At 44.9% G+C, this 14,070-nt stretch overlaps 2 protein-coding genes and 1 long non-coding RNA gene across 3 annotated transcripts in view; 2 read left to right on the top strand and 1 right to left on the bottom strand.

Annotated features, from left to right (window-relative positions):
* The window catches only part of LOC134657885 (uncharacterized), a 186,171-nt gene that overhangs the window by 69,507 nt on the left and 102,594 nt on the right, over window positions 1–14,070 (top strand). The window lies entirely within an intron of this gene.
* Window positions 3,708–4,523, top strand: LOC134658088 (CCAAT/enhancer-binding protein gamma-like). The gene is made up of 2 exons (XM_063513692.1): window positions 3,708–3,897; window positions 4,254–4,523. Exons 1-2 carry the CDS (start codon window positions 3,778–3,780, stop codon window positions 4,485–4,487), a joined length of 354 nt encoding a protein of 117 aa, XP_063369762.1. The 5' UTR covers window positions 3,708–3,777; the 3' UTR covers window positions 4,488–4,523.
* Window positions 8,100–14,070, bottom strand: part of LOC134657852 (phosphoinositide 3-kinase regulatory subunit 4) — a 40,447-nt gene continuing 34,476 nt past the window's right edge. Inside the window, exons 28-31 of the mRNA XM_063513430.1 lie at window positions 13,599–13,754; window positions 12,459–12,622; window positions 8,969–9,120; window positions 8,100–8,318 (exon numbers count right to left, since the gene is read on the bottom strand). Coding sequence (XP_063369500.1) covers window positions 8,111–8,318; window positions 8,969–9,120; window positions 12,459–12,622; window positions 13,599–13,754 — 680 coding nt within the window. The 3' untranslated portion in view covers window positions 8,100–8,110. The remainder of the gene's footprint in view (window positions 8,319–8,968; window positions 9,121–12,458; window positions 12,623–13,598; window positions 13,755–14,070) is intronic.

The raw sequence follows: 14,070 nt of genomic DNA, 5'->3' as shown, positions 1-14,070 counted from the left end.
ATTGGAATGGTTTCTTGAAAACCACGAATTGTTAGGAAAATCTCAATATGGCTTTAGAAAAGGTAAAAGTACAATTGATAGCTTGGCTATTTTCACAACGGATATAAGACTAGCTTTTTCAAAACAAGCTTCGGTTCTTGCGGTATTCTTGGACGTCGAGGCTGCCTACGACAATGTTCAACTTTCCATTCTCCGAGAAAAGCTCCGTAATTTGAGAATACCTGCGAGACTGTCCTGTCTTGTGGGTAACCTACTTTCCGAAAGGCAAGTTACATTCCGGGGCAAAGACCCTCACATCAACCCTTCTAGACTGGTTTGGCGCGGATTACCACAGGGATCTGTCCTGAGCCCCCTACTGTACAATTTTTACACTCATGACCTGGAGCGGTCTATTTCTGACTGCCAAGTACTCCAATATGCAGATGATCTTTTAATTTACTCTTCAAATAAAAACCTAGTTTCTGCCAGTGAGTCTATCAACATGTCACTTCAGTCTTTAAATAACTGGCTCTCTATTAATGGTCTGTCCCTGTCTCCTTCTAAATGCTGTGCAGTCGTTTTTTCTCGTAAAAGAGCCCTGCCTAATTTGAATGTTTCGATCAACGATTCTAATATTCCCTTCCGTCCCTCCTACAAATTTTTAGGAATTAATTTAGATTCTAAACTAACCGGGGACCTACACTTTGAATATTTAGTTAAAAAATGTGAACGTGGACTTAACACTCTCAGATGCCTAGCGGGAGTTTGGTGGGGTTCTCATCCTACTTCCCTGAAACTAATTTATAATGCTACTGTTCGAAGCATATTAGATTATGGCTCCCATCTCTTGGTACCAGGGAATAAAGCTGGATTGAAAAAACTTGATCTAATCCAATCGAAAGCCCTAAGAATTATTTTGGGTGCAATGAGGTCTAGCCCAATCAAGGCTATGCAGGTAGAGTGTGTTGAGCCTCCCCTCGCTTTGCGCCGTCAATTCTTAGCGGATAGTTATTTTTTCCGATTGCTACAATTCTCGTATCATCCTATCATTCACCGTTTATATGACCTTAAAGCAGTGTCTGCCCCTAATCGTCTTGACCTACCCTGTCTTGTGAATAGCCTAAGAAAGTTTCAAACTCTCAAAGATCCAGTTTACCATACCCGCCGACTACCTTTGTATGAATTTAACTACGCGATTATCATTTACCAGCCCCGCGTTATTCTAAACTTCGACATTTGTCATAATGATCCTCATGCAGATGAGTACCTCCGCCAGATCCTTACGCGCGAATGGCATGACTGGAACACTATATTCTGTGATGCATCTAAATTATCACCAACTGGCTGTGTGGGAGTAGGAGTTTTCCACTCTCAATATAACATAGTACAAAAAATTAAATGCCCTCCTGAAACGTCTGTATATACTGGAGAATGTATTGGCATTTTGGAGAGTGTGAAGTTTATTATTCTTTTCAAACTTAAGAAAGCTATCATCTTTTCAGATTCCCGTAGTTGTCTACAAGCACTACTATCTAACCCGTTTTCGTCCAAATTCCACAACCCAATTATCCTCCAAATTAAGGAGAATCTTCTAATTTGTAAAAAAAGGGGGTTTGAGGTTGCCTTGATCTGGGTTCCGGGCCACTCAGGGGTCTCAGGGAATGAACGAGCTGATCGGGTAGCTAAGGAAGCCGTGGTTTGCGGTGACAAAACGCCTTTCAGGAACTACTGTTATGATTTAGTCCCTCTGGCCTCTAGTTGGCTTTTCCAAGCCTGGTCGGCCAAGTGGACTGCCGCTAATCGATCCCGAACCAAATCTTATTACCTTGTACAACCTGATGTACCAAGAAAACCTTGGTTCTCAAGGATTTTTATCCCAAAACAGTTCTGTTCCATAATTATTCGAATGAGACTGGGCCATTGCTGTTCTCCTGTCCATCTGAAAAAAATCCATAGTCGAGACTCCTCGCTGTGCGAATGTGGGCAGGAGGAAGGTGACTTAAATCACATTTTTCTTGCATGCCCTTTATATAATCATGATTATCTTTATGCGGATCTTTTTCACCTTAAAGTTTCCTTACCTACTTCTATTATACAATTGATTAAATCCAAAGACAAATTTATATTTTTAGCTCTAGCTTCTTTCTGTGAACTTAATAAATTGAAACTTTGATATATACCATTTTTGAAATCAGCAACTATTATTAATTATCTCATTATAATTCCTAAATTTTCGATTTATATACATATCGACATGACACTGGCTACTGTAATAAACGCCATTAAAAAAAAAAAAAAAAAAAAAAAAAAAAAAAAAAAAAAAAAAAGACGGGGCTTCTTGTCGACCGCCATCTTGGTCACATCGGGTCGTGATTAATTTCTTTGTTTTTGCCCATTAATGTTGTTTAAAGTGTAATACTGATAGCTTATTATACAGTAAACTAATATGGAAGTGTGCGGATAATGAAGAATTAATCTTGATACGAGTTTAATCGCCATTCTGGCGTCAACGCCAGGTAGCCCCACGTGGCCCTTGTAAAGTCCAGCTATCGCCTTACAAGAGCTCATAATACAACCGAACAACGTCGTGCTCTACGAGCATTTGGTATTTCTACCTCTAACCGTGGCTGGCTAGAGCCCTAGAGGCCATAATTTTATAGTTTTATATACCGTACACTGGCTGAAGTTTATTTATTACAAATAATATTAATTCGATCCCACGAGGGATCCACTTCGACGTTGGCGAAATCATCGACAGTATCGATGGAGCCATATTACCCAAAGATTGATTGAAGGTCTTCTTGAGCAAAAGGGCGACCTCAACAATAATCCGAATGAGACTTAATCACTGTCTCTCCTTAGTTCGCCTATCTAAAATGCATTATCGGGACACATCATTATGTGAATGTGGCCTTGACGATGGAACCCTTAACCATCTGTTCTTGAACTGCCCCCGTTTGAATCACTCACATCTCTTCTCTGGTCTTATCTATCAAAAAATCCCTCTTCCGACGCATATGCCCTCTCTTTTAATCCCTAACCCCTCTATATTTCGACTCCTTTCAAATTTTATCAAAATTAATAATCTAAAATTGTGACCCTACCCCGCTCCCTAATCTGATCAATCCTTTCGTAGTTCCTAATCCCGTATTTAAATTTTTTAATATACTTTTTCTTTATCATATTGTCGTGATGCTGGCAAATGCCTTCGTGGCGATAGCCATAAAAAAAAAAAAAAAAAAAAAAAAAAGAGCTTTTATTGCCTTCCCTGTAAATTTTCACTTTGATTAAATCCAAAGACAAATTTATATTTTTAGCTCTAGCTTCTTTCTGTGAACTTAATAAATTGAAACTTTGATATATACCATTTTTGAAATCAGCAACTATTATTAATTATCTCATTATAATTCCTAAATTTTCGATTTATATACATATCGACATGACACTGGCTACTGTAATAAACGCCATTAAAAAAAAAAAAAAAAAAAAAAAAAAAAATTTTCACTCTCAATCTATTTACGGGCATAAGTTTTGTTTTTGTTGTGAAATCAAACGGAGATGCAAAATTTTGACTAAATCAGTACAAATTCTTACTTTTCCATCGTGGTAAGTTTAACAAATACTCGACGCAATCATTCGTACTAATGTGTTTATTGACCAATAATTATTTCAGATAAATATTGCGTCACTGTTGTTCCTAAATTATTGCGTCAACTTTTGCAGTTTGTTGCTCGAGCGTGTTGAAACGGACTAGTCGCGTTAATGCTAGCGTGGCGTGAGGATCTGTGAGCGGTTTTGATGATATTTGAGGCCTCCGAAGACAGTTGCGAGATGCCTCCTTCAAAGGGGAGACGCGGAGTCAGCGACGCTGATGATGAAAGTGACGATTACAGAAAACGCAGGGACAGGAATAACGAGGTGAGTCAGGACAATCACAATAAAATAAGGTGCAAACTCGTGTTGATGTAAGTTTTCGTCAGCTTGAATAGGTATGTTTCCTATGTTTGCATACACATAGTCAGTTTTTCTACCTTTTAATATATGGTACCTACTGTTTTTAAAATCATGGTCAAATAAAAATTGCCCCTTATGTATGAATATTGCAAAAAAACTAGGGTTATAGGATGTTTTTTTTTACGTAAAAAATTGGTCAGTAATTTCAGTAATTTGTCTATGAATTTGAATCCTCAATGCTAACTTTAATTTTTAATTTTTTTTGGCAGTTTACATCTCAAAACAAACATTATAGCTAATGTGTATGTATTTTTCCACAGGCAGTAAAAAAGAGCAGATTCAAGTCAAAGCAGCGAACACAAGAAACATTCACCCGAGTGAGTAAACTAAAGGCCGAGAACCAAATGCTAGAAGACAAGGTCAAGACCCTCACGAAAGAGCTCCAGTTCCTCAAAGAGTTGTTCCTGGCGCAGGCCACCAAGGCACCCAACCCTAAACTAGAGGGTGTTGATCTGGAGAAACTTCTAGAGGACATACCTGATGAAAAGAAGTAGATTTAAGGGAAATTTACATAGAACTTAGGGCCACCCCATACTTATGAACGTCTAGTCAGCGCTATGGAAAATGGTATTGCTCGCTGTCCAGTTATGCCAACGTTGCGTCGAGCAGCAGCCATAGACTAGACGCCGACACTCAGGAGATGCTAGCGTGGGGTGGCTCTTAGGCCCTAAGCAGAATTTAATATCGCCCAAGACATGCCAACACAAGCTGCTTTGCAATAAAATTTCCTTGCAAGGTGTCTCATTCTCAGTGGACCCGCTTTGTCAATGCAATTGAAAACTATTTTATAATTATTAAAAAAAATAGAACTAGTAAAAATAATAATATTGACTCTTTAGCTGTGCTAGTATACAATTGGACATATTGACAGATTTAAAGGATTTGTTTGTGACTATAGTTAGAAAATTGTTATAATTATTTTTTTAAACTTGTTGTTTAAATTTGGGTTGTTCTACGAGAACTGAATATTTAATGCTTTAGGCATCACAGATTGAATAAGTTAGTTTAGTACGAATAGTTTTACTTAGTACAGTGTACATTTTGATATATGTATGTTTGATGGAATAAGAAAAGTTAAACTGATCTTTTGCAGGTCATATGTAAGATCCTATTATTGTATTTAAGTTCAAAATATATTTATTTGGTAAATATATGTACAAATTTCTAGACTTCTAACATGCCCAAAAATATGTTGACATTTCAACAAGAATATGAGAAATCTTTTTGCATGTTAGTGTTGTAGAAATTTAGCTGCAATCATGGCTGAATTTGACCAAAATTGGGCTTTATAAAATTTGTGCTAAATAAATACTACGTAAGTGATTATGCAGTAGATTTTAATTCATAATCAAAATTCTGTGTTGTGATTTCAATGCACTACATGTTTTATAAATAAGATTTTTTGATATAATATGCGATTTTATAATAAGATATGACGAAATTAAAAAATAACTCGAATTTATGTTACATGTTTTATTTATAAATCATTTATTGAATATTATAATATACAAAAAAAAATGCTAAAAGGGCAAAAAAATATACTAATAAATAAAAAACAAAGTTCTCATCATTATTGCAGGTAGACAGACAACAGAAATAGACATCTGAGCGCCTACCGCGAACCACGTTCGACGTGTTGCCTCTCTGTCGCACTTGTAAATTCGTACGTAAGTGTGACAGGGAGGTAACACTTCGAACGTGGTTCGCGGTAGGCCCTCTGTACGTCAAAGTTGCAAAAATAAGTGTACACGACTTTACATACCTTAAGGTAGTGTGTACATATTTTTGGCACTTCGTCTGTGTCGATATTGAATACCTTGACTGTACACACAAAATATTTAGGGCTCATTTAAACGGTGCGAGAACTCGCATGCTAGTTTCATTACATTGCGTCATTTGATCGGTCGGCTGAATTGATGTAACCTCACTGGTCCGCAATGTAACTAAAATCGTATACGAGTTCGCAAGCCGTCTATATGAGCCCTTATATGGTGCAATATGTATTTACATTATTGCCGTAAATACGAAACGAAAATCTAAAAAAGGGGAACTAATTAGGGTTTTTATATAGCAACAAAGCTAACAAATTAACTTTTCAATTTTAACCCTTTTCTACCTTAACATAAATAAAATAAAATCTTTATTTAAAACGGATTTATAAAATTTAATTTTTGCGAAACTTACTGATAGAGGAGTACTGCAGAGATAACTGACCCCCTGCAAACATGTTTCTATGAAGGGGGGGGGGGTCAGTTATATCTGTAGCTTACTGTACCTGAATACATTTCGAGTATTAGCAATAAAAAATCATATAACTATTTACAACAGTCCAAATATCACATTTTAGCATCTAACAGAAAATGTAAATTATATCTACTTAACTAAAATAATTAGGTAAGATAAGATGACCTACATAGTCGTCTACATACATAAACTTGCGAGTCTATATGTAACAAGGACCTTACATTTAAACGATGTTCCGTTTAAACCCCATATTTAACCTTTTAGACGCCAATGACCGATATATCCACACCGTAGGTTCAACGCCAAAGACCGATTAATCGGTCACAGAGCAACATAGACCTACGTGCATATGCATAAAGTTCAATTTCAGTTTTGACACTTCGGTGACGTGGCGTCAGCGTGACAGCTTTTGTGTTTGACACGGCGTCGAAAAGGTTAACATGTCATACGATCCTCCTAAGGCCCAAGGTCCTACCCATAGTACTTATTGACTTTGTTATTCAGACCCAGCTCCTTCAACAATTGTGTAGTCATAGCGTACCCCGGTCCTACCAGTAGGACTTAATAGAAAACCCATCATTTTGTTTTCAAACGCGCTTATCGAAATTGGCGTGTACGAACTTCTAAAGGACTGTTTTGTTTTGTCTGTGAGCCCTTTAACAAGTTCGTAAAAAAAAAACCTAAGTGTTGTACAAGGTGCTGTATAAGTACAATAACATTAAAAAAAAGTCTTCTAAGTACTTGGGTCTGAATGAGTATAAAACAATAGTACTACTGGTAGGACTACGGGCCGTACTGACTACATACTCAATTTTTCGTTGGGCCTTAAGCTTTGGATTCCTCCGAAAACGGTGCCGTCATATTACGGCCGCTATACAGGGTGGAAAGATAAGTCGGGCCCTGGAGGGAAACTACCTTAAATCCTTAAGCTGGCTCATTTTACTTAAAGGAGACATTCCTTTATTTTTAAAAAGAAACAAAACTGCATTCAAAGATTTTCTAAAACTCGCCTGCCTCGCCCGGGACTCGAACCGACTAAAAATTCCAAAAAATAAAAACTCGCAATTTTATTCTACTAGTCGATACAGTTAATGTTAATGATAACATTTCTCCAAGAAACATTAGGTCTTACACTCGTCTGTCGTACAAAATATCCATAAAATCTAATATTTAGTACTCAAGATTTTAGACAGAGACAGAGTTTTTAGACAAGCCAAATTGAAGAAAAAAAGAAAAATACTTTGAATGCAGTTTTGTTTCTTTTTAAAAATAAAGGAATATCTCCTTTAAGTAAAATGAGCCAGCTTAAGGATTTAAGGTAGTTTCCCTCCAGGGCCCGACTTATCTTTCCACCCTGTATAGCGTTGACTGACGTCACTAGAACGTTGTCTATGTAAACAAGATGGCGCGAATTCCTAGACGGCGTTACGTTACGTTGATTGTCAACATAACGTAAGATGACGGCCGTCATGACGGTGTCGATAGTTTCGTGAACGTTTTATTAGATAGCTGTGACGCCATTTTGAATAAATGACACGAGATTTGAATAAATGATTCCGTGCTACGATTATTTTCCTCTTCTGATGATATTTCATCCTCCAAGTAAATTATAGATGATCAAGCAAATCTTGTCAGTAGGAAAAGGCGCGAAATTCAAATTGTCTATGGGACGTTGTCCCATCGCGCCTACATTTTTCAAATTTGCCGCTTTGACCTTGGTGGATGACGGTTTGTTATGACGCCGTGGTACTTTCCAAATGTCGCCACCGTAAAGACGGCCGTCTTTTGCGGCCGCTATATGACGGCCGTCATATGACGGCACCGTTTTCGGAGGAATCCAAAGCTTTACTCGTCACATTCCGCTAGATGGCGTTCACTTCCACACATTAATGACTCCGTCCGCGGCCGCGCTCACCAGGCACGGCTTGTGCCCCTCGGCCACCGCGAGGTCCGTGAGCGGCGCCGCGTGCTGGAACGAGCGCGACTCCACGCTGCGGTACACGTTGTCGTCCACGGCCGGCACCGGCGGCTGCGACTTGCAGTACTCTTGGATCACGGTGGTGCCATCTATTATACGGCTCCTGGAAATGCGATTAAATTAGATGGGGTTGGCAAGTGACAACTGTCAAAGGTTTGCATAGATGGCGCCATAATAGCTTGCCTCTTGAGCTCTGAAATTTGGCTTAAAGGGCTGGCATCCAGGGCCAGGCGTGTCTCACTCCGCGATCTCGTCGCTTTGTTACAGGTAGCTAAAAGTACATCCGTTCGGCCCCAATTTTGGGGAAAGCCATAAGCCGCGTGTGGCGCTGTCGCCACCTAGCGGCCATATCTGTGCTGATCGAAACAGACGCGTTTTGTTAGAGAGTGAGTCTTCTGTACAATTTGACACAATAGTGTATTTGACTACTAGTCAAATCAGTTTCTTTTTTAGAACTATCAAAACGACTTTGCTACTACATATGAGCAAGTGACGTCACGATCAAATTACCTACTCTTTATTATAGTTTTATGCGAGTTTTAAAATAGAAATTGTGTCTAAAAATAACTGCTGTCTACGTTTATCTATTAATCTTGTGGTGCTTTATTTGATGCATGGTGTAAAATAATTTATTTTAAATACAGTCAAATACCCTATTCAGGGCAGAGCTATGCCAGCGCCATCTGCTAAACACTTCGACCGCCCCGTTCCAAGAATGTGCCAACATATTTGATTTGTTGTAACTAGACCGACCTGTGTTGGTGTTGCGCCGGCGGAGCCAGCGCCGTGGAATCCTCGGCGCGCGAGAGGCTCCAATACCTCAGCCGTTGGTCCGAGCCACCAGTCACGAGCCACGGCTGCCCGTCCGTGGTACCCGCCACACCGCAGCTTAGGTAATGGGACGCCTAAACACATTTGAAACATATTAGTATAGAGCAGCAGTCGGTAACTTGCGGCCCGTGAACCTGTCACTTGCGGCCCGCGAGCCTCCCCGGCTATTTAGTATGTAACATTGACAAACGACCATGTCTGATATAGTCATAAATATTAACAAAGTGCGGCCGCGTCAACTTCGTTAACTACTATGTGGCCCTTGGCTGCTAAAAGGTTGCCGACCGCTGGAATAGAGAAATATGTAGATGTGAATGAGAAGTAAACTAGTGGCTCTGTGAGCTGTAGACCTCGCGAGCAGAGCTTAAAACTGAATAAATGTATGGCAAAAATATTTATTAAAATATAGGTATAGTACATGTAATATAAACAAAAAATTAAAAACTACATAAAGCTACAAACAAAAATTAAACGAATACGCTTAACCCGCGCTTGATAAATAATTTAGCTACTCGTTCTCAAGTAAAAACTAAATATCTAAATACCGCCAAAACCAGCTATACAAATTTTCTGAATTTTTGGCCATTTAATCTATAAACATATCTCAAAAAGAAAAAACTCTTATGATACCGATACGACTATTTGTTTAGGCGGGAGCTCTCACGACTCCGCCATTTTGAAAAATTTCCAAAAATCGGATCGACAAAAAATTTTTATTTAGACATAGAATTCGGTCACAAAATTTCACGAAAATCGGTTAAGAATTGCGACCTGTAGAGGAGAACATCCGGACATACAAAAGCAAAATGCCCGAGTCAAAACGTAGACCTTCGCTACGCTTCGGTCTACGAAAAGGGAAAAAACGTAATGGGAAAAGTAGGAACAGGGATGGTGAGGTAAAGTTAATGTGTAAAATAAGTGAGGAACTTCGGTCCACCGGGCTATCCCACGAAGTTTTTTACGTTTTATTATATCCACGTCTCGTGCTCGCAGAGCGCGCACTAGCGTGCTGTCTCTGTCTAACAGTGCTGTACCCACCGGCGCCTGGTAGTCGAGCGGCACGGGTCCGGCGGCGGCGGGCCACAGCGCGTGCGTGCGCTGCGTGCTCTCCAGGCACCACGCGGGCTCCGAGCGGGCACACTAGCGTGCTGTCTCTGTCTAACAGTGCTGTACCCACCGGCGCCTGGTAGTCGAGCGGCACGGGTCCGGCGGCGGCGGGCCACAGCGCGTGCGTGCGCTGCGTGCTCTCCAGGCACCACGCGGGCTCCGAGCGGGCACACTAGCGTGCTGTCTCTGTCTAACAGTGCTGTACCCACCGGCGCCTGGTAGTCGAGCGGCACGGGTCCGGCGGCGGCGGGCCACAGCGCGTGCGTGCGCTGCGTGCTCTCCAGGCACCACGCGGGCTCCGAGCGGGCACACTAGCGTGCTGTCTCTGTCTAACAGTGCTGTACCCACCGGCGCCTGGTAGTCGAGCGGCACGGGTCCGGCGGCGGCGGGCCACAGCGCGTGCGTGCGCTGCGTGCTCTCCAGGCACCACGCGGGCTCCGAGCGGGCACACTAGCGTGCTGTCTCTGTCTAACAGTGCTGTACCCACCGGCGCCTGGTAGTCGAGCGGCACGGGTCCGGCGGCGGCGGGCCACAGCGCGTGCGTGCGCTGCGTGCTCTCCAGGCACCACGCGGGCTCCGAGCGGGCACACTAGCGTGCTGTCTCTGTCTAACAGTGCTGTACCCACCGGCGCCTGGTAGTCGAGCGGCACGGGTCCGGCGGCGGCGGGCCACAGCGCGTGCGTGCGCTGCGTGCTCTCCAGGCACCACGCGGGCTCCGAGCGGGCACACTAGCGTGCTGTCTCTGTCTAACAGTGCTGTACCCACCGGCGCCTGGTAGTCGAGCGGCACGGGTCCGGCGGCGGCGGGCCACAGCGCGTGCGTGCGCTGCGTGCTCTCCAGGCACCACGCGGGCTCCGAGCGGGCACACTAGCGTGCTGTCTCTGTCTAACAGTGCTGTACCCACCGGCGCCTGGTAGTCGAGCGGCACGGGTCCGGCGGCGGCGGGCCACAGCGCGTGCGTGCGCTGCGTGCTCTCCAGGCACCACGCGGGCTCCGAGCGGGCACACTAGCGTGCTGTCTCTGTCTAACAGTGCTGTACCCACCGGCGCCTGGTAGTCGAGCGGCACGGGTCCGGCGGCGGCGGGCCACAGCGCGTGCGTGCGCTGCGTGCTCTCCAGGCACCACGCGGGCTCCGAGCGGGCACACTAGCGTGCTGTCTCTGTCTAACAGTGCTGTACCCACCGGCGCCTGGTAGTCGAGCGGCACGGGTCCGGCGGCGGCGGGCCACAGCGCGTGCGTGCGCTGCGTGCTCTCCAGGCACCACGCGGGCTCCGAGCGGGCACACTAGCGTGCTGTCTCTGTCTAACAGTGCTGTACCCACCGGCGCCTGGTAGTCGAGCGGCACGGGTCCGGCGGCGGCGGGCCACAGCGCGTGCGTGCGCTGCGTGCTCTCCAGGCACCACGCGGGCTCCGAGCGGGCACACTAGCGTGCTGTCTCTGTCTAACAGTGCTGTACCCACCGGCGCCTGGTAGTCGAGCGGCACGGGTCCGGCGGCGGCGGGCCACAGCGCGTGCGTGCGCTGCGTGCTCTCCAGGCACCACGCGGGCTCCGAGCGGGCACACTAGCGTGCTGTCTCTGTCTAACAGTGCTGTACCCACCGGCGCCTGGTAGTCGAGCGGCACGGGTCCGGCGGCGGCGGGCCACAGCGCGTGCGTGCGCTGCGTGCTCTCCAGGCACCACGCGGGCTCCGAGCGGGCACACTAGCGTGCTGTCTCTGTCTAACAGTGCTGTACCCACCGGCGCCTGGTAGTCGAGCGGCACGGGTCCGGCGGCGGCGGGCCACAGCGCGTGCGTGCGCTGCGTGCTCTCCAGGCACCACGCGGGCTCCGAGCGGGCACACTAGCGTGCTGTCTCTGTCTAACAGTGCTGTACCCACCGGCGCCTGGTAGTCGAGCGGCACGGGTCCGGCGGCGGCGGGCCACAGCGCGTGCGTGCGCTGCGTGCTCTCCAGGCACCACGCGGGCTCCGAGCGGGCACACTAGCGTGCTGTCTCTGTCTAACAGTGCTGTACCCACCGGCGCCTGGTAGTCGAGCGGCACGGGTCCGGCGGCGGCGGGCCACAGCGCGTGCGTGCGCTGCGTGCTCTCCAGGCACCACGCGGGCTCCGAGCGGGCACACTAGCGTGCTGTCTCTGTCTAACAGTGCTGTACCCACCGGCGCCTGGTAGTCGAGCGGCACGGGTCCGGCGGCGGCGGGCCACAGCGCGTGCGTGCGCTGCGTGCTCTCCAGGCACCACGCGGCCGCGTCGCGGGCTCCGAGCGGGCACACTAGCGTGCTGTCTCTGTCTAACAGTGCTGTACCCACCGGCGCCTGGTAGTCGAGCGGCACGGGTCCGGCGGCGGCGGGCCACAGCGCGTGCGTGCGCTGCGTGCTCTCCAGGCACCACGCGGCCGCGTCGCGGGCTCCGAGCGCCCACACCAGCGACGACTGCCCGCCGCCGAACCCGACTATGCGGCGGACACGCTCCGCTGTAACACACGTACAATAGGCTACATGACTCATTTTCATTTATGGTATCAATCGATCGGGTTTGTTTTTAGGATCAAATGTCTATATGGGGCCCATTGCATTAAAGTAACACAAAAGTCAGAAATTGTAGTCAAAGGCCGACAGTCGCACTTCACTCGCGAAACGCCCTATACAAAACGGCCAAGGGCCGTGACGTCATCGCCCATCTTGTAGTATGGACAAAACAAGAAAATTGCGTTTTTGTCGGTGAAATATTGCATTTATGTATATAGTTGCTATACAATATTTTTTTGGATGAAATGTAAGGAATCGAACGGTACCCTTACTTTTATCGTTTTTGGAAGTTAAAAAAAACTTAAATTTTGAAACTTTCAGGTCCTGTAATTTTGTAATTTTTCAATATTTTATTTTAATATCCACATTATTGTGATAAATTGCTCGTTTGCTATCTATTTTACTAGAATTTGTTATAAAACTCAACATGTGTCATCATCCCTATTAGGGCTGATTTAGACGGCGCGCGAACGCGCATGCGATTTTAGTTACATTGCGGACTGTTGGTTACATCCAATTCAACCGACCGATAAAAACCCGCAATGTAATGAAACTCGCATGCGAATTCTAGCATCGTCTAAATGAGCCCTTATTCAACACGATCGGGCTAGTAAGTAAAAAGTTTCAAATGGCATCCTTATATACCAGGATCTTTGAAGAGGTATCCTGGTCACGGCACCGATTTGTAATACAACACCTTTTATTTAGTTACACATTATTGAGTGTTGGTGAATCTCGTAGTTTGTAGTTCAAAGAACGAATTCGACCTACTATGCGATGCCCCCCCCATGCCAAAGCACGTGTATTTTTAGGGGTCAAAAATGGTAAATGCCAAATTCTATTTGGGTAAATACACTTAAAACTCTTCTCAATATTAAAGTTTGATTGAATGAAAATATCTGTGAACAATGTTATACTTACAATTAGGATGTCGCACAGATGTAATGGGCAGCTGGAAGCGCAGGTCCCACACGCATATGGCACCGTTGGAGGTACCCGCACACAGGTACCCGCCTCGCGTGTACATGCACGTGTACACGCCCTGTTTTAGGTCGCCTTGGAGTTTCCACGCGTTGCCTACAAATAACATCTATGTAAATGGCAGACTTGTAAAGAAACCAAGTATAATAAGGTAACCTGGTTAGTCATCGCCAAATTGTAACACGACCTATTTCAAGATCAATCTAAACCAGGATCTTTGAAGAGGTATCCTGGTCACGGCACCGATTTGTAATACGACACCTTTTACGAAGTTACACTTTATTGAGTGTTGCTGAATCTCGCCGTCTCTTAAAACTTCGCATTTAGCATATTGTTTTAAGAGATTATGTTTATAATAAACATTATATCGGTTACTACGTATGGTCCTACTATTGTGTTTGGTAATAAAAAA

The sequence above is a fragment of the Cydia amplana genome, chromosome 21, assembly GCF_948474715.1.
Source record: "Cydia amplana chromosome 21, ilCydAmpl1.1, whole genome shotgun sequence".
In the NCBI taxonomy this organism is placed as follows: Eukaryota; Metazoa; Arthropoda; class Insecta; order Lepidoptera; family Tortricidae; genus Cydia; species Cydia amplana.
Note: the sequence above shows the minus strand (reverse complement) of the source record. Positions and strands in the feature narration are given on the sequence as shown.